We start from the raw sequence: 24,097 nt of genomic DNA on the forward strand, positions 1-24,097 counted from the left end.
CATCATCATAGATTCTAAATGATGATCGATACGAATATCACACACACACACACACATTGGTTGCTAAATGAGATGTGTATTTTTTGTTTTTCATTAGAAAATCTGTAGTTCATAATTCATAATTGACATATATACGTGGTTGTCTTGTCATTTTTGTGTTTGACTGTTAAATGAACATACATTTCCCATTTAGTGCCATTAAGAACAAAAAAAGAAAGAATGATGACCAGATGCTTTATTTGTTACATCGACGTCAAATTCTTTCCAAATATTATCCATTGGTCAAGAAGATTTCACGGCTTTTTCTGTTTTTTGTGTGTGTGTGTGTGTGTGTGCTAAGCAAAGCATAGAGTTTTTATCATGTACCATTCAAAGGGGTCAGAAACATTTATTTTTTTTTTATTAACAAAAAATCAACAAACAATAGCTGAATAGTGAATGAATGGACCATAAACATTGTCCACCTGCACACGCGAACAGCACGAGTTTTTTTCAGTTTGGTCATCGGGTTAGTGGATTCTTTTTTTAGCGCATAAACCAATGGATGGTTGATTAGATCGGAAACACAACAACGGTGATAACATAGCTTCTATGCCAAGATGATATTGACCTCAATCCTCATCAATCGCCATAGGACCATAGAAAAGGGTTATTAGAGCTTTGTATGACCTTCAAATTTGAATATGACAATCTGGTTTCAATGAGTGAGCAATTTGCACGCGTGTCCATCCAAAAAAAATATAAATACACGATTGCCGATCGCGCTGTAGGTTAATGGACCTGACAGGATGCCTATGCTTATTTTTTCGATAGGCTAGAACGAGCAGATTGTACCGATTCATTGAATGAGATAATCAACACACGTACACACAGAAAACCAAAAAAAAAAAAAAAAAATGAAAATAGATCAATTGACAAGCTCGTCACTGAATAAACTGGCCATTCAATTGTATTTGATTCAATATTTTACGGCAACAACAACAACAACAACAACAAAAAACAAGAAAACACCAATGTCAAAGGTCGAGAGATACACATTGCACGTACATTTTATACGTGTTGCCACTTGAATTATGCAAACTACATTTTTTTATTATAAAAAGGGCTGAATTTTTTTTTTTTTTTTTTTGATTGTTTTTTTCAAGGTTATGACCGCGATCGACTGGTCACCCGGATTCACAATAAAATGTTCATTGACAAAAATGATCAGTTATAGCAATAAAAAAAAAGTTTTTTTTATTTATTATATCGACATTCATTTCAGATTTAGATGATGATTTTTTGTATTTGATTTTGTTTGTTCATTTTTCTTGTCTAAATCCAAATCTACCACCATCAACATTAATATATATATGCTGGTTTAGCAATATTGGCTTTTTTTCGATTTCATTTTAAGAAAAAAAAATTGATTGATCGATTTTTAATAACGGCAACCATAATCATATATTCGATTCGATACACACACACACACACACACACACACACACACACACAGCTTGGATGAACATGAAAAAAGGGATGTATTTGTACATTGAGGCGAAAAATGCCGACATATTTGGATCTTGTTATTGAAATTTTTATTTTGTCGATTGTGATGACACATGGAATTTTTTTTTCGCTAAGAATAGAAGAATTGTGAAAACAATTGTCAGTTTTGATTCTTTGGCCAACAAAAAAAAAATCTGGTGTCTGTATATTTGGCTTGTCAATGTGTGTGTGTGTGTGTGCGGATGTAATAATTAGCTCAAAATTTACATTTGACAGATGATACAGACATATTGCCATGTCATGAAACCATTCAGGCAAATACAAGAATCTGGAATATATACACATACACACACACACAGAATACCAATAGACAAGAATTCGACTTTGCGATTATTACTTACTTAATCATATAGTGAAATGAATGATCGAGTCCATTTAGTCGGTAGTCAAAGCTCCCTAAGGGGACATCCACAATGATGATGATGGCGGTGATTTTTTTTTGTTTTTTTTTCTGGACAGTCAACTAAGTGATGATATGTACTTTAAACCCTTTACTCGGACATAGAAAACTATAGTCATTGCAATTTTTTATATGGCCCAATGTTCATCATCAATGTATTGTGATTACACGCTCAATAATGGTCGATCGTGGTAGAGTGATGATGACCATCATTATGGGCCATCATCATCTACTATGATCCCCAGGGTATAACTGAAAATGTACGCCCTGATGATGATGATGATGATGATGACGATGATGTTCCAACTGGACTTTTTTTCTGTACATCTGAATTAAAATAAAATGAACGTATTCGATTCGATTGGTTTGAATTGGATTGAATTTGGTAGAACCAATTGCAACTAATCAATCTGATTAAAATCATATCCACCAATATGAATGAATGAATAAACCAAACTATGAATGTATGATTGATCAACACATACACCAAGACATAGTAGAATTGTGTGAACAACACTTGATTAATGTGAAGTATACGAGTGGTCAATCATCATCGAATCTCAAAAAAGGGTAATATACTCACACATGGAAACTATTCGATTTACCATTGCTAGACAAGAAGGTCAACAATAGATGCAACACACACACACACACACACAGTATGGGCACTAGCTAGTTGGTTAGGTCAAGGACCTAGCTATTGAATTTTGTGCAATTGGATCATCAAGCTTACAATTTATAATCAATTGAAGCTAATACGATCCAGGAGCCAAATAATTGTCGAATAACCAAGTCAAATTAATCACATTCGTATGAAAAATAACCATAACTTATTCGAGAATATTATTGTTTTTGCTTTAGATTTTATCAAAGAAAAAGAAAAATATCCGATTCATATCGAGCCAATCCAATGAATCGAATGAATTTTTCTCATTGTTTGATCAAAGATCATCCGTTCCAAAACTCTTTCTCACGTTCGATGACCATGTTGACCCAAAAATTATTTATACCCTATGCTATATGAATATGATCACGTCACCTTATATTTGACAGTGAAAAGTTTTCTTCACCACTATATTTTATATGTGTATGATTTATGTTTTATTTGCTCATATCGGACAACTGAATAAACTGACCCATCGAATCTTTGGAATTATAAAATTTGGCAAAAAAACAAACCTTTTCTTATTGATTCAATGGTTGCAAAAAAAAATCTTCAATCACTAATTCATTTTTCAATATTTGATCTATCGATCACAGGTCGTCCTTGGTATGTATGCAAAAATATAGACACACCACTTGGTTTTAGCATCATTCAAATATTACTTATGTTTTATTTGCTCCACCCACATTCTTATCCTAAATAGGAAGCCAACTCTTTTTGGATTCTAAAGAATTGATGAAGAATTTATTTGATTGTTGACGCAAACTCTACCACCAATGATGATGGTGATGATGATGATGACGATGATGATTAAAAGTAACGCCTTACGATGACCAATCATCTTCTATACAATCTTGTAGACAAATGAACTAAAAACTTGTAAGTTAACGATTTTTTTTTGCCATTTTTATTAACTTGACCATCGGATATAACAAACAAATTAATTGCGCATCTTCGTATTTTCATCTTTCATTCGTAATTCGTAAAGTTTGTATTGATCAAAAAAAAAACACACTATTCGAAAACACTGAAAAAAAAACAGGGAGGTGCTTACAAATAAAAAAATAATAGGCGCGGTGTATGTGTCCAATAGTGGAAAAAAAAGTTTTTTTTCGTTGTTGTTGTTCATTTGAAGACCCAACATTCTGGTATTGGTATCTACCATTCAAAACATATTTACACATCAAAAGAATATGGTTATAACTGAAAGCACCGCCTTCGAATGGGCTACGGCTCATTTTTGAAAAAAAAACAACACAAAAACCCGATGTCTATGTAAAAATGTTGGTAAAAAAAACTGCCTAGACATTTGCTAAAAAGTATGAACATTAAAATGAATGAATGATGATGATGATGAATACAACATATATATTCGATACATACAAATAGTATATATGGTGGTAGTGGAACATGATCCAGCCAGAAAAAAAACAACCAGAATGGGTTGGACTTGTAAACGGCCAAAAGGTTCTTTTTTTTTTTGGTTACTCGATTCCATTATTATATACTGTGTGAATAGTTTTTGGTTGGGTTTCCTTTTTTTTTCTTGGCAGACCATTGGCAACCAGAAAAAAAACTATCTCGCAAAGACGTAGAAAAACAAACGTTAACCAAAGTGATGTGTTTGTGTGTGTATGTGTGTGTGTGTGGTGGCATAGAACAATTTTTTTCTGGTCGATGTGAAAATGATGATGATGGTGATGATGAAAAAAAACATAAAATACGATGCTCAGTATTCGATTCGAATCAGTATTGTATGTGATTCAGTATATGAATGGACATGGTGGAATATTTTTTATTTTCAACTTTTTCAACAATCTAAAACAATCATTCTTCATGTGTGTGTGTGTGTGTGTATGTGTGTTTAAGTGTGTTCAACCGAATTGTATTTCTCTCCCTTTCTCTCATTCAATCACTATATGAATCACTAATTAAAAGTTTTTTTTCAATTTCTGTTTTTATCCATCATTTCCGCTTGATTTATTGAGTACAAATCAGCAAATATGAAACGAATCACGAGAAGAATTTATATCTACCGCCAATGATTTTCATTGAATAGTTTTAACATCCAAAAAAAAGTTTTTATTGAAACCTCGAATTCTTCTTTCAACATTGATTGGATCGATGAAAAAATTACAATCAATGAACATCTCATAAGAACAAATTAGTTCTCTTCGTTTATATCCGGTTGACACACACACACATGCACATACATACTTTTCTTTTTCTAGTCAATGAATGACAATTTTTTTTTTAAATCCAAAAATTATTCTAAAAACTTCTTCTTTTTCTATAAGGTAAGTGATGCTTTTGTATTTCGATTCTTCGATGGTCAATCATGACTGTCATCACTTTGTGTGTGTGTGTGTAGATAAAACTCATTTACACGGACAAATTTGTGTGTGTATCGAATCTCTATGCATGTATTTGTGTGTGAGTGTGTGTTTTGGTTTTAACCGGTTATTTGTGCTATTGTTGTTTTTCATATAAATATTCAACGGATTCGTTTTGATTGTTGTTGTTGTTGCTGTTGTAGACGAACCACGTAATCAAATGTTTAATTGACACAATCTTGCATATGACTGACCCAACAAACAGCTATAGCCGATATGTTTATATGCGTGTGTGTGTGTGTGTGTATTAGTATCGGTGATCGAATTATACCGGTAAAGTATGGCATGTCTAGTCTGTCTGGAATATTACTTACGTAATTGAGCTATATCTATAGCTAAGCTAGATAACTAGCTAACGTAATGATAGGGTAAAAAGCTAGCCTGCTGCCGCTACTGCTGCTGCGGAATATTATATGAATGGAAAAAAACCATTATTTACCATCGATCATGATCATTATGATCGATATAATGGTTATTTGTCATTAGGAGCGAGATGTAGTTACCAAACAACAACAACAACAACAAACAAACAGCCAAGTGCTTGTTTGTTGTTGTGGAAAATCAATATCCCCTTGACCCTTTTCATTGCCACGGCCAATGGATTGGCCTCTGTTTTTTATCACAATATATATTCATATTGTTCGGCTTATTTTCGCTTCAATAATCAATATTCATTGGCCAGTTGCTTTAAATGTAATCAACACCCTAACGATAAATAGAGTTTTTGTATGCAAATACTTGTTAATCTGGTCAATCCCTCAGCTAAAATAGTCTCGATTATGATTGAGCATAACGATTTATTTGGCGTGTGCATATTGATGGCCAGTTTCATAGATCTGGAATGCGATAGCTACATGAAAATGATGCTATGCTGATTATAAGATGTATGTCCAAAACTTGACCAGATTACTGATACATCTACAAAAAGGGTCACCAGTGAAAACATCATAATATATTTGCTTGGGTCGGTTCAATTCATCCAATGGATTTGCCCATTAGATTGTTGAATTCGGGTAAAAAAAGCTGTAGTAGTGAAATTAAAGCCAGATGGATAGACGTAGACAGAGACATTTTACCCTTTGACAACAAAAATGGACACTGTCCATTATGGGGCTAACAATCAGTCTAGCTGGGATTCACGGTCACATCTACATCATCATCATCATCACTGTTGACCATCACACTGGATACACAATTCTTTGCTTTGGCAGCAACGGGTCAAATGACTCAGTCCCTACGGGAATCATTATCGTGGGCAAACCAGAAAAAAAATACCAGCAAGAAGAGACGTCATCGTCGGGCGAAACCAATGTACGAATTCGTCATTGTTTTTTGTTTTGTTTTGGCCCGGTTTTATTTTGTTTTGTTTTTTTTTTTTTTTTGGAAATTCGATTTCATTTTAGAATGAATACGGCATAGATTTCGGCATCGAATAAAATGGCAAAAATTTTATTCTGTTTGTATAATTGTCTATGGATTGAATTGAATTGTTTCTATTCTCCAGTAGAATGATGTCACTGAATCCTTTCTATATATAACACAAACACTCATCCATGTTAATGTTATGAGCACTATTATGATGTTTTTGTAGAAAAAAAGTTTTTACCCATCCACCCATTCAGTTTTTGTTTTCTGTTGTGAATATGAGTTAAAAAAAATCTGAAACAAAATTCAATGAATTTAGAACATTCTGGCTGCCAGGTCAAAGGTCGTACGAACAAAAGAATGCAACAACTTTTTCTTATTCTGTATCATTCATTTTTGTTTCGATCTTAAGACCTATTTTTAGACAAACGGTTTATTACATGAAACGTATGCTTGTGTGTATATGTTGTGTCATAACCAGATGACACTTATCATAATAATCGTACTCATCATCATCATCATCGTCACCATCATCATCATGAAGCAAAGAAACATTTTGTCAAAACATCCTGACCTTTGACTTTTGATTGAAATGTGACGCAAATCATTTCAAAAGTGTTCATGTTTGATGATGATTTGAACATAAGATATATGCATATTCATGAAATATCTGTTGTCCATAATTTTATCCTCGTTTCAAGGTATCTAAATAACAATTGATTTTTAAACGGTCACAATCCTGGAACATAAATAATCATGTCATCATTGTGACCTTTTCATACTAATTTGGATAAAACAAAATCCACCGTTGACCTTTCACACACACACACACACACAAAAATACCGCATTCTTATCAACATTCCTAGCAAGGTCAACAGAAAGTTTAGGTTTAGAATAAAAGAAGTTTTATCCGTTCGATATATATTGTTTGTTAAATTAATTTTGTATGATTAAAGGCGTATAAATCATAATGGGCCTTTATAGAATCTGAAGCCATAAATCATTTAGTCGTTACACACAAATTGCCATTATTTTCATTTGTTTTCACCAATACTGGACTCTGTTTGTGGACAATAGATTTCGGGCGTAATTATTCAAGAAACTTTTCCAATGGCCACTGATCATAATGCTTGTAGATTGGATTGTCGAATCAAACTAAACTTTTGGCATTGGGTCATCATTCAATCTAAGCAACTAGATTGTTGGCATCAAACACAAACAAATAGCCATTGAGGCAACCATTCTTTTTCTTTCAAACTTGGCAACATGCCAAGCAGATGTTTACCATATGGTCATTTCAGCCTGGAAAACAAACAAGCAAGGATTGTACTTGGTTAGCTTGTGAAAAGAGAGAGAGAGTATAACTTTCGTAGTGATCGGCTTCGGTGTTTAGGTCAAAGAAACGCGTGCAGTCGTATGTATCCAAATGCATGTTTGATTGGATTCGGTTTTTTAAAAAAAAATTCGACTTTCCCTTTTACAACTTCAGTAGCCAAAATAACACACAAAAAAAATTGGATACACTGTCATTCTAAACTGTCTCAACTGGTTCCAGAATAAAAGAATAAAGACTTGTCTTGGAGACACGTGCCATCCACCCTCAAGATGAGAGATGTCACCCGATGATGATTTTGACCTCTTTTTTTCTGGCCTAACCAATACATACATTAGCATCTTGAGTATGGTGGCGTATTTGTTGCAGATGGTACAGCCAACAATACACTTGGTTGTTTCTTTTTCTCTCTTTCTCTCTCTCTGTTTTTTCATTCATACAATCTGAGTTTGACAACATTGTAAAGTGAATAAAGTATAAATTTAGAATCCAAAATCCGAAAAAAAAGAGTGCAATTCAATTGCAAAGACAACTGGTTTACTCTGGTCGGCTAATCAGACCTATTTATGGAGTTCTTTTTTTGCTTGTATATATTATTCATATCTACTATGTGGTTAACACTCTTGTGTTGCTTTATGGTTATGATCATCATCATCATGCTATTCATGCCATGATGATCAAAGAACATACCATTTGATTGGTCGCTCATTGAAATTAGCCAACGAACCTCTTTAACCATTCAAATTGTATCGTAAATCTTATTTCATGATGGACACCTATGGACAATATGATTCCATCCAAAATGAGAATTTTCATTTCTTCCAAAACGGTTGTCTTTGACGTGACAAATTTGCTTGTAGTCAGATTATTTGACCACAAGGTAACGGGAATTGAATAAAATGTCCATGCATATTGGCCAGACAATTATATTGATGATGGTCATCATTATCATTATCCATTCAGAAAAAGCCAAATCTTTCTCTCTATGTGTGTGTGTGTGTGTTTTTTTGGCTCGTGCAGGCCAGAAAAAAAACATACAAACGACAAAAGGCTCTCTGCTGATTTATTGGATCAATAAACATTAAACTAAGCTTTCATTCGTTCATCTAAAACTAAAACGAACTGGTTGCTTGCCTCTAAAAAAGAGAAATCCTTACTACATATATAGTTGGGTCAACTCGTTGTAGATCCATAAGCGTGTATATAATGTGTGTGTGTGTGTTTGGTGACATATCTAACAAATGTGATTGACTGTATGGCAGCTGGTTCGATCCAAAATTACCATTCATGTTAATCACGCTAACAATAAACACACACACACACACAAAACCAATTTCTGAACGTGTAGATCACGAGCTCTCTCTCTCTTCTGACCATGGCGCAACAAGTTTTTTATTTTCAATAGGCACGTGGCTAATATTAAAAAAAAAATATATAAGCTGAATAGTTTTTACCCAATTGACCCCATGTGTGTGTGTGTGTGTAGGGTTAACGACAACAGGTTAACAACAACGAAAAACGATATATCTATCGTGAAATTTTTAACCATCTCGATTCGATGACCTTTGTGAGACCTGGTTTACAATTATGGCCAAAGTAAAAATAAAAATAAAAGGCGACAGATTGTTACACTGATTCTCAATTCATTTACACACACACACACACATGAACATTGAATACTATGTCCTTTCATTTTAATCAACAACCAGAATGTGTCATTGAACTTTTAAACATTTTAAAAAATAACACTTTTAAACCTCGAATATTGTGTGATATATATTGAATTTAAAGACTAAACTTATCACATACTGAGCCTGTATATATGTTTTTTTTTTTTTTTTTTTTTGCTACAACAATCTACCACCAAGCGTTCAATCGTAAAAAAAATCATGAAAAAAAACAAATCATTCGATAGAACAACAAAACTAAATGTGAATAAAAATGGGCGAAAAAAAATAACCGAAAAAAAGGAATTGTTTGGCCAAAAAAAAAATTGAACCATTTCCTGTTAGCAACCAATATATACAGATACCAGATACATATAGACATACACACACACACTTGATGAATGCCATCAAAGTCGTAGATCCAAACCAGATTCGGGAGTAAAACTAAAATTCCACTTTCTCATTCATCATTGCCATGTATCTGTGTGTATGTGTGCGTGTGTGGCAATATCCAACCGCGATTTTTTTCGTACGCAGCAATTTTTTTTCTTTCTTTTTTTTTGCTCCTGTGATCAACAGAAAAAAAACTCGATCACGACCGAATGACAGCAGTTTGGCCAATACTGGCTTAACAGAAAAAAAACCGAAACAATGAATACAATCAAATTATCACCCATGAATCGAGCTTTATTCTCGAGAGAATGAATAAGAAAAAAAAACGAAGAAAAATAAATTTCGCCCAGTAAAAAGCTTGATTCAATTTTGCTTCAATACCACAATGGTGGTTGAGTGAACCATCCTGTCAATTAGGTATTGTAAACACAAGTGTTTGTTATAATCGAATTTCTTTGATCAATTCTCGAATAAAATTGTTTCCTAAACAGAAATGCATTGTTTGTGTGTGTGTGTGTGTGTGTGTGTGTGAAAAGACAATAACGAATCTGCAAATCTATTTCCGATTCTCTACAAACAAAAAAGACAAACATATTCCGATCGGAAGTAAATTGTTTTGGTTGATACAATAATGATGATATATAATTGTTTTGGTTTGCCCCCAATCAATCAATCAATCAATCATTCAACCATTGGCTTCAATCAACACTTGGCCAAAGAGAATCATAAACAATTCATGGTCATAGTGTAAAGTGAAAAGATCTCCAATACTGTGATAGAGATATATTCGAACCAGATTCTTCGTCATTTTGGTTGTTCATTTAATGACCTCATCATCATCATCAGCCTGCATGTTGTTGAATCAAAGCTTATTATTGTCTATAGCCACTGTGTAATATTTTGATTGTTTGGCGGCAGAAATGCGATGAAACCATCATTGCCATGACCAGCCGATCTCTGTGGTGGGTCTGGCTTTTTCTAGTCATACAAAATAATCGATGTGTGTTTTTTTTTATTTTTGTTCTATTTCAATCAACAGATATCGGAATCATGTCAAATCCACCTACATCAATGCTATCAGTAAATGACAATAATTCAGCCTTGATCGATACGAATAATAGGTCATGGTCGATGATGCTTGGATCACCTTCATTGATGCCGTTGACACAGCCAGCAACTAGCACTACTATGGAATCTGATGAAGAGAATCCAATAGCTGATCTTATGTCTTTGTATTCACTTCCTGCCACATCCTCGTCGACAATGTCACAGTCGGATCAGCATCTTCATTCTATGCTACTAATGGCAGCAATGCATCATCAGCAACAACAATCTTTGGCATCGATCCCTACAAATGTTGCTACATCATCTGGATTGGTCACAACGCCACCCTCAGAACTAGTCGAACAACAAAGTCACCAAAATCGATTGCCTTTGATAAATACAACAGGATCTTCGTCCATTAATCCAGCAGCTTATCAGCATCCAATTCTTATGATGCGTATGATGATGGGTAATCCTTCATTTTTGGACCATCTAACAGCACCTGCCACATCTACGTCAAGTGGATCGATACTTTCACCACCAAACTCGGTAAATGTAAATAGAATAATTTCATCTCAGTCGGAATCAACTACCGAGTGCAAAGAAGCCGCTGAAACAACTGCACTCATGTCACCAGGCATCGAAGAGCCATCAACCACGACGACCAACTATCAAGTCTAGTAAATCCTCGGCCAAAACCTAAATGTGCTAAGCGACGACAGCGTGTTGTAAACGGAACTGGAAAGTCCCGTCAGTTGACCAAATGCTATTCAATCAATCGTCGCTTGGTCGAATCGACCGTGTCGACTACATCAATTGCTTCGAATGTTGATCAGGAGTCATTATCAGACAATCGATCTACGAATCCTATTTATCGATGTCATCTCTGTCCGTACACCGGAAATTCCAAGCTTCACTTCAATGCTCACATGAATACTCATTTTGATCATCGTTGTCCTCATTGTGACTATACATCGCGAACCGAAGGACGCCTGAAGCGTCATATACGAGATTTTCATTCTGAAACACCACCCGAAACCTGGACTGGTAGCGGACGATTGTTAGATGAATCGCTTGAAGGTGCTGAATTAATATTTGATCCGGATGGATGCATGGAAATGTCGGCCGGTGGCAATGGACCAAATCCTGCTCGAAATCGAAAATATCGTTGCAAGCAATGTGGCTATGTGGCTATGGACAAACACGATTTCTGGGAACATTCCAAGGATCACATCAAATCAGATCGTATGCTGGCATGTCCGAAATGCAATTTTGTTACCGAATACAAGCATCATTTGGAATATCATTTACGTAATCACTTTGGTTCAAAGCCATTCAAATGTGCCAAATGCAACTATAGCTGTGTCAACAAATCGATGCTTAATTCGCACATGAAATCACATTCAAACATTTATCAGTACCGATGTGATGATTGCACTTATGCCACCAAATACTGCCATAGTCTCAAATTACATCTTCGCAAATACAAACATCAACCAGCCACTGTGTTGAATTTGGATGGCACACCCAATCCATATCCGGTCATTGATGTTTATGGCACACGAAGAGGACCTAGACCTAAAAAACCAATTGCGTCATATACAACATCAAAATCAATTAGGTCCAAAGTAATTAAAAAAAATAATGAATCAAATAAATGTAAAGTGGCCACTCAACCAAAAGTTGATAAGTTGAAAAACATGGCTACATCATCTTCGTCGGTCGATTTGAACAACAAAACACGACCACTTGAAAATACTGCATCACAATCAATCAATAAATCGAACGACCATCATGACAATGAAAATGATGATAACGAACAAGCACAGATTACCTATCTCCGATGTAATTATTGTTCTTTCCAGACAGAATCGAAACCCGAATTCAGTAATCATATGCTAAACCATGTGGTCAAAGAAAAATTGTCATTGCTTAACAACAAACGTAAGCACTTGCAGCAACAACAACAACATCAATCAATAAATGATCACAGTGAAGATCAGAAACAGCCAGATCAAAATGGTGATAAACTAGTATCTAATGATCTGGCGCTTGATCTTAGCAAACAGGAATCACAAGACCAGCTCCAAATGAAATCCAGTCAGGATAACCCATTTTCATCGTTGCTACAAAATTTCCTTGAACACCAACAACAATCACAATCAGAACAAGCAGATATACGACTACCGGTGACGACGACCAGACAATTTATACATAAAAAACGCAAAGGACAAGCTCGCAAATTACTTCCGCCTTCTGCTACCACACTGGATCTCATGTCCGAATCGGAATCAGTCTCCTCATTGCCATCTTTATCCCCCTCTTCCTTTGATTCTAGCCCTACACCAACCAAAGAGCCTGACGATGATGAGGACGAATCGATTCGATCAGACGATATTGTCGTCGATGAACAAATGATTGATCAGGACGATCATAACATGGATGATGAGTCACAACTTTCGGAAACATCGATAATGGATGATTTGCCATTGTTAACAAATACATCTTTAACCAACGATCAAATTCAATTGTTTGATTTTTACAATCATCAACAACAACAACAACAAAATGGAACGGACATCCAACATCCACTTCCACCAACGCCAATCAAATCACCCGAAGCCGATGACCAAGCCGTATTCAATTTTGACATGACAATCGATGACCAAAAAAGTGACTGCCACAATATTCGCCCCATAGGTTCGACAATGCCCGAATGTGATATAACTCAACTAAAACCTGCATTAGTTGCCGCCCTTAATGATTCTTCAATGGTACAACCGCTGCTTCAGTCCAACAGTAATTTAATGCAGATGTTAATGCAATTGCTTTCTACATCAGCCAGCAATACTTGTTCCGCTACACCTTCTTCGTCGTCATCAATGTCACTATCATCTTCCTCCTCATCTTCAAAAATAAATGATTCGAAAGCTATGGCAGCAATCATTTCAAAGGGTGTTGGTTCGTCGGCATCATCATCATCATCATCATCATCTTGTTCTAAGTTGCCCGACGCTATGACTGCCACCACGATATCATCTTCGTCGAATGGAGAATCTATTCAGAGCATTGATTGTTTAGCATCATGTTCCACTAGCAACCAAGAAGCTGATACGATCGCCACTAATCTTAACAGTGCAACAGCGGCAGCAGCTTTAGCTTTGGCAACTACATCCTCATCGACGCCCAACGAATCTCTCACTAATGTAAACAGTCTGATCACAAAAATGCATTCAGTAACATTTCTGATGCAAGAGATTCTTTTAGAAATGTGGTCGATCAAAAAGTGAAGACTTATGCAACGTCCATTTGTAAACAAATTCACCCAAGTCACAAATCATTTCATTTTTTTTTCTTCATTATGAATGTATGCAAATCACTGTCTTTGCTGATGATAACAATAAATTTTTTTCCTACATTTTTTTGTGTTTTTGTCTATATTAATGAATAAAATCAATGTTTTCAAATTCTTTAATCATTTTTGTTTAACATTAATAAAGCAAAATTTAATGTTTGAATTTAATCATCAATAATCACGAAATAATTATTCCAATCACCATAGAAGTGTCATCTGTTGACGACCATTCGAATTTGAAATTGATAATTGCACCAATGTATTAAAGACATGATCATAGAATTTTTATAGAATAGAATTAGGTTTTTCTACAAAGAAAGACAATTGTGTGTCATTGGAAACAATAATTTGTATTTTTCTTCGATTTAAAATGTAACCCAGAATATCGAAAGAAGTTGGCAGCCCTATTGTTTATTAGAGAAAAAATACATTGATTGAGAACCCATGATCTAGAATTGTGTGCGTTTGACAATATAACCTAATAGGTCTAACTATGTACAATCATTGAGAAGAGAAACAAAGAGAAGAATTATGCCCTTATACCAATAGATAGGAACTAAAACTTTGTAAACCAGGAATAAAGTAAAAAAGTTCAGTAATGAAAACAGTATCGTTCGTCGGATGAATCCTCGTAGCAATCGATGACATGATCACAAAGCTGTTGTCGTTTTAGACATTTTCCCAGTGGACATCGATGACCGCTTTCACAGGCTTTATCATGCATCGCCAAATTGTTTCCTGGCCAGTGTGGTTTATCCACTTGTTTTCCTGTCACCAACATGGTTGTCTTAGGATTGGATTCGTATCCATGACCGACACGATAGCCTTTAGCCATGATAGAATGTATCCAGGTCAAGTAATTGTATACTTTTGTATAAACACCAGGACGACCAGCACGACCACAACCATCGCCATTGCTGGTTATGCCCAAAAGAATCCATTTACCATTTGCTTTCTGGCACATAATAGGCCCTCCACTATCGCCCTATGTGTGTTGATAAGTAGGATAAAAAAAAGAAGTTATCAGGTAATGTATACATGAATCATGGTATCATACCAGACAGGCATCGCGACCTCCATGTTTGAAACCAGCACAAAACATATTATCAGTTATCTTGTACAAAGGCAAAAATAAAGTCCGTTTTCTGCATTCCTCAGTCGAGATGATAGGCAATGTAACTTCTTGCAAAGTATCCGCTATCAAATTAAGGTCAAATTTTTAGTATGAGTATGATTAAGCATGATTTGTAACTTACGGAATATACGCCCGTTTTCATACAATTTACCCCAGCCGACTGTCGTGCAGAGTTGATTGTTCCATCGGCCAATGTGACTGTCTTCCGCATCCGGCAAACATATGGGTCGGATGTATTTACTGGAAATGAAAGGAAATCATTTATTTTTTTCTACCATCGCTTATCATTGTCGTTGTATGATGATTGATGCCTACCTGTATTGCAAAGGTCGATCCAGATGAAGCAGAGCAATGTCGTTAATGAATCCTCTATCCACATAATCTGGATGAATAAACACACGGTCAATACGACGAATTTCCTCGTACAATGTTTTTTGTAGACTTCCACGTCGAAGGACGCCACTTCGTGCTGTCCAAAATGCACCAGGTGTTCTAGGAACAATTTTTACATTTGAAAATAGATGATACACAAATTAAAGCTACTTACGAGTAAAAACAGTGGGCGGCTGTTAGCAGCCATTGGGAATCAATGACGACGGCACCACATTGAAATTCTCCTTCACGATACAAGGCTACTTGCCATGGCCAAGATCCAAATGATGATGAGTGGCCACCGATAATCCGCCGTTGAAGTTTAGAACTCATCGGCCGTATACCGCATTCTGCAAGATTATAGAAATGATTAAAAGCAACATTTGATTATAATGACTCACCTATGGTCGAGCATTCGATTCGAGCCACTTTGTGTCCTGGACATTCAACCTTTTCAAACAGACTGCTCCAACTAACCATATTAGAATCCAGTCAATAGAACTTAACTCATTAGCAATAATGGCTAACTTACAGTGATAATGCTGGCTTGGAATTACTGGGCAATTGAGAGTTGATGGCAAAAAATCTTGTCAGATTGTGAAGCGAACTATTTTTCTCAATGGTTACAATGTCGATTTTTTCAAGTTGGACATAGTAGTTAGCTTTGCATACAGCCTGACCCATGTCATCAATTTGAATCATTGACGATATCGATATGGAGGTGGCATTTCCTTCGACGCTATCATTTTCGTAACGATGATCAATCCAATTGTCGGAATCCAAATCATAAGAATCGAAACAAAGAGGTGCCCATACACCTTGATGTTGAATATGGAGCACACCTTTTGGGTTATGATTATCCATGGAAAAATGAATGTTTTTATCTTGCATTTGTTCTTGATCGTCGACTAGTGCGATACAATTCTGTTCATCATCACCATTGAGGCAATCATTGTTACCATCACATACTAGGGACTGTTCAATGCATTGATTTGATAATCCATGGCAAACAAACATGCCCTCTCGACAACGAGGACCACAAGTAACGGTCTCGTCACTGAGATCAGCACAATCGATTACACCATCGCAAAGTTTATGTCGATGTGTTTCATCACGAAGCAGGTAATCAGCACAACGACATTGTAGTTCGTCTGAACCATCTGAACAGTCAATGATACGATCACAGATTGCTTCAAATCGTACACACTGGCGGTCATGACTTGCATTCAAACAAGCGAATTCGTTCACTTTACATGTGATTCTTGGAGCAGCTGTTGTCGTCGTTGTGGTTGTTGTCCTCATAATTGGTCTGGGAACTATGAAAAAAAAAGAAAAAAAATGTGAAGTTAAATTAACCAGAATGGAATGTTCACCTTTATCGATGGAATTGTAGTAATAGAAGGAGCCATGAAGAGCATTACTAGCGTGACTAGATTTATTATGTTTACTATGGTTGTTCAGCTTCTTCGATATTCGTGTTCCGTATGCCAACACAGGAATCGGTGACTTAAACACGGAATCGTCTGTCGTATGATCAGTTGGCAGATCGGTTGGAATTGGTGTTGTAGATTCGAGCTGAGTGAATTCATTCTCAATGATAAACAAGGCTGCTACATGGTCCGTTTTATTTGAAATGATGACACTTGAATTTGTAGGTGTAGCTGTAGAAATTTGTTCATCCATGTCAGAAAATGGCTTTAATTTGAATTCATTTTCTATACCATCATCGCTGTCGTAATCATCAGTGATATTGACAGAATCAAGCAATGTCGAAACAGTATGATTCGTATTACCTAATGAATATAGATCGAATGAATCTTTCGATACGATCAGAATCTTATCGGTCGAGTTTTTGTTAATTTTGACTTGAGAATCGATAGCTGCCATGGTAGGTTTACTGCTGATAAGAAATCCATCGATTGTGTCATTTTGTGACGAAAGATTCCATTGGTCTAAAGTAGATTGAGTTTGAACTACATTCAGCACCTGGTCATCAGAATCTTCTCTAGACTCAGCTGGTTTATTTATCGTTGTTTCATGACCTAAAGTAATTATGTCTTGGAAAAATGTAGTCATATTGTTCATCAAGACCGAATCATCACTGGCGATGGTGGTCGTTGGTTTTGTTGTCCATTGACTAGAAGTATCATTTTGCTCAACAGGATTTTCTGATTTGGACATTGTTGTTTGCGTAACTTTTGTTTTCGTAACATTGTTGACATCATTATCATTGGTGGTGATTTTATCATCAGTCTTGACGATCCAAGGTTTGTTTGTAGTTGGCCATGCGTCCTCGATTGAAACTTGTGAAATCGATGCAGTCTTATTTGAGCTATGTAGAGGCGAATATATAGGCATAAAATGTAAATCCAATACAGTCATTGTTTGCGTGCGTGTTGATCAGGAAGCAGAAAACTTCCATTATTGACAGTGTATGCAAATGACTACTTACCTAGATTCAATGGTCGTAATCATTTCTCGGATCGGTTTTAATGTGGTTGAGATCTCGATATTCGTAAACGATGTAACCGTCAAATCTTCCAAACTCGGATTGGCAGTAGTTGTAGTTTTGTCATCTACATAAGAATCAAGGTGTTCTGGTAACTGATGTTCATTGTCCACTCTATTGATCGATTCGGGTTCATAATTGATTAGATTCTCCAATTTTCGCTTCAATCGCTGCCGATACTGAGGTTCAGTCAAGCGTTCAAATGTAGACAGCTTGATTGATTCGACATCTAATTGTAATGAATGGTCGATGGTTGCGTTTGACCATTGCTGTCGAAATGAATTTGACAATACCTGTTTGACTCTAGTCATAATGACTTGATCATCGAGTAACACGTTCTCAATAGTACCGAAATTAATGACCGTTTTTGATTTTTGAATGGCCAAAGCATGATCCATTGGAAGCTTTTGTGCATAGAATCGGAAAAATACAAGCAAACTACCTTGGCGAAACGTATAGATTTCCGTATAAAGCAGGGAATCAGCCAACAAACTATGACGCAATATATGCTCCATCTAATGCCGACAAGTCAAGAAAATGAACAAATCATGGAAACTTGAATAAAAGTAGAGATACTTACGATTCGTTCATAACGTGTGGCTTTGCGGCGAAATTCAGATGACGTTTGATTCAACAATCGAATGGTGAAAGAATCGCCTGAGACGATGCGAAAATTTCCACTCATGCCATAAGCAAATGTTTGCTCAGTCAATAAATTTGTTACGATGGCCAAGTATAAAGAAAAGCCCAGAACAATAGACAACGATAATAGAATGATTGCTACTAAAACAATCAACAGGCAACATCCACACGAGCGAATGAGACCATAAGACTTCGAGGATTGACTATCATGAGCATGGCCACATGACCATGAGGGTCGATAATGTCCGTTACCTATGAATGGATATGTCCAAATGAATGTTCGCCGTCTGTGGTCATTGGATTGTTGGCCATAGTGGTCATGGTCAGCATCGATCATTGTAGAAGTGCATGTCGATGAGGAAGATGAACTCGTCATTGATGATGTCACCTCTAATCGTGGCTGTGACGATGAATCCAGGTGTTTCGTTTTAGCCATAGACGTTGATTCGCCAAGTGAATCATTGATGATGCGGCCATGCTCATCTTGAACGAAAGAGCCAATCACATCAATAGAGTTTGATCGCTTTTTCATGAATTCATTAATGGTATTCCCAGTAGAAGTATAAGGCAGATAATCGGTAGGAAATCGACATTTAGTAAAGGAAAGATCTAATCTTCCAGGAGCCTGTTGGATAGATAAGTTACAATAAAACCGTGTGCGATATGGTTTTTTTATTGTTTATTTTAGTTTCTGTCATGGCATTAATTCTAATATAAGTGGTCGAAAAAAAAATAAAGATGAACATGCACATACTCAGTAATTAGCTGCTTTCAAAAAAAAAATGTAAATATTTTATGATGAATCGATGGTAATTAGTATACTAATAACATCCAATCATCTGTTTTTATTGGCCTCCAATTTCAAAACGATCATTTCTATTCATATGTCAACTCACGATTATAATCATTCATGGATAGAATGCTATTCAATTGTATGTCATAATCAAAGATGCAATCGTTCCAAAACAAAACTTTACCACAATCATCAGCGACAATTGTTTGCCAACGCGTAGATGATTTGAATACATAGAGAAGTAAAATAAGCAAACTTCTATACACTGTATGCATTAATGGATGAATGAATGGATCGCACATCATATTCAATTCGATTCGATTGGAGTGTGAAAGTCATCCAATGCAATCTGAATGATGTTCGATGATCGAACCAAACTAAACACAAAAAGCATCCTATACCTTTTATAGTCAAATTACTGTTTTGTCGCTTAATCATAATGGCAATCATGTTTTGATTTGATATGACGGCTTCAAAATCTCACAGGCTCACATTGGTCATGAAAGGATTAATCAGTCCGTGGTGGCAAGGTCATTGGCAGTATGACATTTTCAGCTAAATTATTATGAATGTCGTCATCATTATGTGGGAATAATGGTCTCGATGACATCTCATAATGAGTATTTACAATGTTCATTCTATTGTTGGCATGAGAACGAGGAAATCATCAACAAACATTGATCATTGATTATGATGAGACAAAATTAATTAACAATCCTATATATTAAGTGTGACCCAAACAAACCAGAATATATTGAAAATTCAATGTTGGCCCAATCAATGGCTGCTTCCGCAACAAATGATGGGCTTATTGCCAATGACATTCGATACAATTGGTTATCACAAAATTGAATGGTCGATAATAAAATCGACATGTTCCGACCGAGTGAACAGCAAACACAAACCTGATGATGTTTGACGGCAGTTGATAAATTCGGATATGATCGATGATTATTAATATCCAGGTTTTCCGATTTAATTAAATTGTAACTGGCCGATGTGGATGGTGGATTTAAAAATCGGAGTATTGAACCTTCTAGATCATGATCAGGAGCGTTCGATTGTTCATTAGCAATCGTATGATGATAATCTTGGTGATGGTGATATGTGTAACCAGTGTCAACATTATTTGCTTGGCTAAGATGATGGTTATTCGAAACAGATGATAATCCCGAATGAGAACATGGCTCATTGATAGAATGGCTAATTGGCCATTCTCGACTATTATTTGATAATGGATCGAGGCGTGAAGATAAACATTTTCGGTTTGAGTTATCGTTGACCAGAATAACACTCTTCATTTCTTTCACTTAGCTAAAAGCTGATGGTTTGAATTGTCAATGAATGAGCAATGGATTCACAATTAGCATTCAGTCACATGGCTATTTTACACAAAATATCAACACAGATTCACATAAACACATTCAAAATAAAAATTTATTCAAGTGATCAATCGGAACTATAAGATCGATAGATAATTTCTTAATGTAACCAAGCTATATGTACACTGGATTGATTGACTGATGATGATGATCACACACTGAATACTGAAATCAAATACAACCGATGCATCCACTCGGTTTCGGTTGGAACTGTCGGTTCCATTTCATGAAGAAAATTTCTCTCTAAAATAAAACAACAAGTTGTTCGTCGCAGCTGTTGGCGCTTATTCGTTCGTATATCATCAAAATTATGTGTGTATATACAGCATCACTGGTTGGCATTGAATGAACTTGTTCACTGACTTGTCATCGAATTGGCCATACAAACGATCCATTCCTCATGTCGTCCAACATACAACATCGAAATGAAAAAAAAATACAGAATATACCTACACACCGACACCAACACGAACATCACGACGACGACCACGAATACTTGTCAGATTAGCTATAGCACACCTGTGTGTGAGTATGTTTGTCTGTAGAATCGTTAAAAATAACCAGCAAGCAAAACATTCTTTGCTCTTCTATGCCCTTTCATTCGCCTGATTGACCAGGTTGTTTTTTTCATTGTCATCACTAGGGTTATATCATTCAATCGGCCATCACCTAGCGCCTGCTCGAGGTAGTTTAATGAAAGGGAAATGGGATGTTCTGTTCGTAATAACCAGTTTGTTGAATAATCACTTGCCATTAGCGAATAGCTTTCGCTTATTGAATCTATTTTTGACAACACATATATGGCTAAATGTTATCAGCAACTTTTGGTCAAATTGATTGTGCTATTAAATTTTGTGATCAATACAATGATGGATAAGCATCAATTTAAGGTGAACTCAAAGACAAGGACTTGTGAATTCTAAATTTAATTCAATTCATACAAAGTCAAATTAAAAAAAATGGATATTATAAAATGGTCCAATAATTACAATGATGGCGTGGGTGAATTCATTTCCTGATTACATGATGAAGTTCAGACGCGATATCTCATATTACACATGCACTTTGTTTGACCATGTCTTTAGGACGCCAGGTGCCAATCACTTGAATCATTTATTTAAAGACCAGTATGCACCTACGTATGATATCGGTCGTCGATGTTGTACATCTTGGATCATTAATGATTCTTCATTTCTGACTCTGAGAATTCAATAAAACATGACTTTCTCTCATTAGATATGGGAACACATGGACAGTTTGTTCATGGTATAATGAAATGAATTGAATCGAGCGTGTAATAGCCACCATGACCATCAATAGGGCCATCATTCATATTGACAGTATTTCGAAATCCATCAAATGATAAGCTCTTACATATGGCCTTATCTTGCCTCAGGCATACACATAACATCCGAGGCAATGACCAGTTTGACTTGAAGATTTGAATAATTTATTCTGCTACTATCATCATTAAATCATAGTATGATGACCTTTCTCAATGAAGCCTTGATCAATGCAGATATATTAAATTGATTCTTATAATCGTCGAAAGAATTAATCATTCAGCGTTATGTAGAATGTGTTTGGCTAGGCTTATCTATCATAGAAAATAACAATGGCTATCCGATCTGGAAAACAAATATTAAAATCGAATTTACAAAATTCGAAAATTTCAAACGGATTTAATTCGACATTCAATCCTGACTTATTGTTTGATTGTTCATATTTTTGGTTGAATTTTTATTACATGAAACGTTTCAGCTAATGGAATAGCCATGATCGAAACATCATCTGACGAGGAGCCAGACAATAATAATGATCGTTACAGTGATACGTCTTCATCATCCATATCATTTGGTTTAATAAAACCGGAACAATATTTTCTCTTGAAAAAATGGTCAATTATCATATGGACCGTGTCTACAGTGCTCATACAATTGTTTCAGCTATTCGTTGCTCTTCGTATGCCAGGATCATCGGCTCAAGAATTGCATAAACGATTCTCCCGGATCGCAATTTATTCCATTCAGGTATGCATAATATTTTGATTTACATTTGTGTCTTAAATCTAACCGGATTTATTTTTCATAGCGTTATGTAGTTATATTGGCACTTTGTTCCAGTTTGACCGCCATCTTTTTCAACACGATTGGACTGTTGGCTGCCATTATCGATAATTATAATCTCACTTTTATCTATTTACTTTATTCCATTCTGGATACAATGTTCATCATGGTAATTAATTTTGAGATCAGTTCATATTACCTAATCACCTGTCTCATTCATTGGTCTATGATTGGCCTCATCATGCTTTATCTGCTCGATCTATATGATCAATTTGTTCCAATATTCAACATATGATCACTGTTATTTATTTATCTTTTTCATTGTAATATTTCATTTCAAATTAAAATGAAACAAATAAATTCAATATTTTTACAAATTCCATCTTATCCGTACTCATCTCAAGGCTAATGGTGTGTGTGTGTGTCATCATCATCAAGTTTTTGTTTATTCATCAACATGCTGATGATCACTAGGATTTTGGATTGACTAATTCCATAATCGAACATAATCAATGGCGCCTTGTGATTTATTCAATTTTGATCAATTGAATGGTTAATGAAAAAGATAGTCCACGAGGATTATTATATTGATGGGTGACGTCTATTTGATTACCGTCGTTGTCATCATGATGATGACAGCCACAAGGCCAATGACTAATTGAATGAAGTGATCATCTCCACTCTCTCTCTCTCTCTCTCTCTCTCTCTCTTTCATTCATTCGTTTTTTTCCCATTTCGGTGACACTCGAATGCCAATCACACAATTGTTCATTTGATTTATATATCTGTGTTTGGCCATTATGAATAACTGTAGACGAATTTATCATCATAGGATTTCACAAAAACTAACTAAGAGGCTCCGAATCAAACATTTAGCATTTTTCATTGGTATGATTAGCTTGAAACTTTGTGATGTATGTGTGTGATCAACAAGGATCGAACCTGAATGATGATGATGATGATCATATTGCTTAGACATTGATGATGGATTTTTTTTAATATTTAAAAAAAAAATTATCATAGATATAGCAATAC

General features: G+C 35.6%; 3 protein-coding genes across 6 annotated transcripts; 2 read left to right on the top strand and 1 right to left on the bottom strand.

The window, feature by feature from the left end:
* Window positions 1-4,773: 4,773 nt before the first annotated feature.
* On the top strand, window positions 4,774-14,208 carry hb (zinc finger protein hunchback). The gene is given in 3 exon segments (XM_047058614.2): window positions 4,774-4,909; window positions 10,804-11,483; window positions 11,486-14,208. Coding segments are annotated over 2 exon segments (3,282 nt in total). The 5' UTR covers window positions 4,774-4,909; window positions 10,804-10,814; the 3' UTR covers window positions 14,099-14,208.
* Window positions 14,209-14,286: 78 nt separating this feature from the next.
* Window positions 14,287-21,344, bottom strand: LOC124495271 (uncharacterized). Of its 4 annotated transcripts, none has more exons than XM_047058612.2 (11): window positions 20,520-21,344; window positions 18,760-19,446; window positions 18,123-18,694; window positions 17,044-18,002; window positions 16,203-16,986; window positions 16,072-16,142; window positions 15,846-16,020; window positions 15,614-15,790; window positions 15,420-15,538; window positions 15,221-15,360; window positions 14,287-15,148 (listed from the first exon to the last, which is right to left on the bottom strand). In XM_047058612.2, exons 1-11 carry the CDS (start codon window positions 20,913-20,915, stop codon window positions 14,756-14,758), a joined length of 4,473 nt encoding a protein of 1,490 aa, XP_046914568.2. In that variant the 5' UTR covers window positions 20,916-21,344; the 3' UTR covers window positions 14,287-14,755. The 4 variants fall into 4 exon arrangements, with proteins under 4 accessions (XP_046914568.2, XP_046914569.2, XP_075585756.1 ...); XM_047058613.2 differs by having other exon boundaries at window positions 16,072-16,133; window positions 20,520-21,300; XM_075729641.1 differs by having other exon boundaries at window positions 18,760-19,529; window positions 20,520-20,611.
* A 1,386-nt stretch (window positions 21,345-22,730) lies between these two features.
* On the top strand, window positions 22,731-23,357 carry LOC124494595 (uncharacterized). Its single transcript, XM_047057793.2, has 2 exons — window positions 22,731-23,026; window positions 23,088-23,357. Exons 1-2 carry the CDS (start codon window positions 22,772-22,774, stop codon window positions 23,355-23,357), a joined length of 525 nt encoding a protein of 174 aa, XP_046913749.2. The 5' UTR covers window positions 22,731-22,771.
* Window positions 23,358-24,097: the final 740 nt, after the last annotated feature.

Source organism: Dermatophagoides farinae, chromosome 3, assembly GCF_024713945.1.
Source record: "Dermatophagoides farinae isolate YC_2012a chromosome 3, ASM2471394v1, whole genome shotgun sequence".
NCBI lineage: Eukaryota > Metazoa > Arthropoda > Arachnida > Sarcoptiformes > Pyroglyphidae > Dermatophagoides > Dermatophagoides farinae.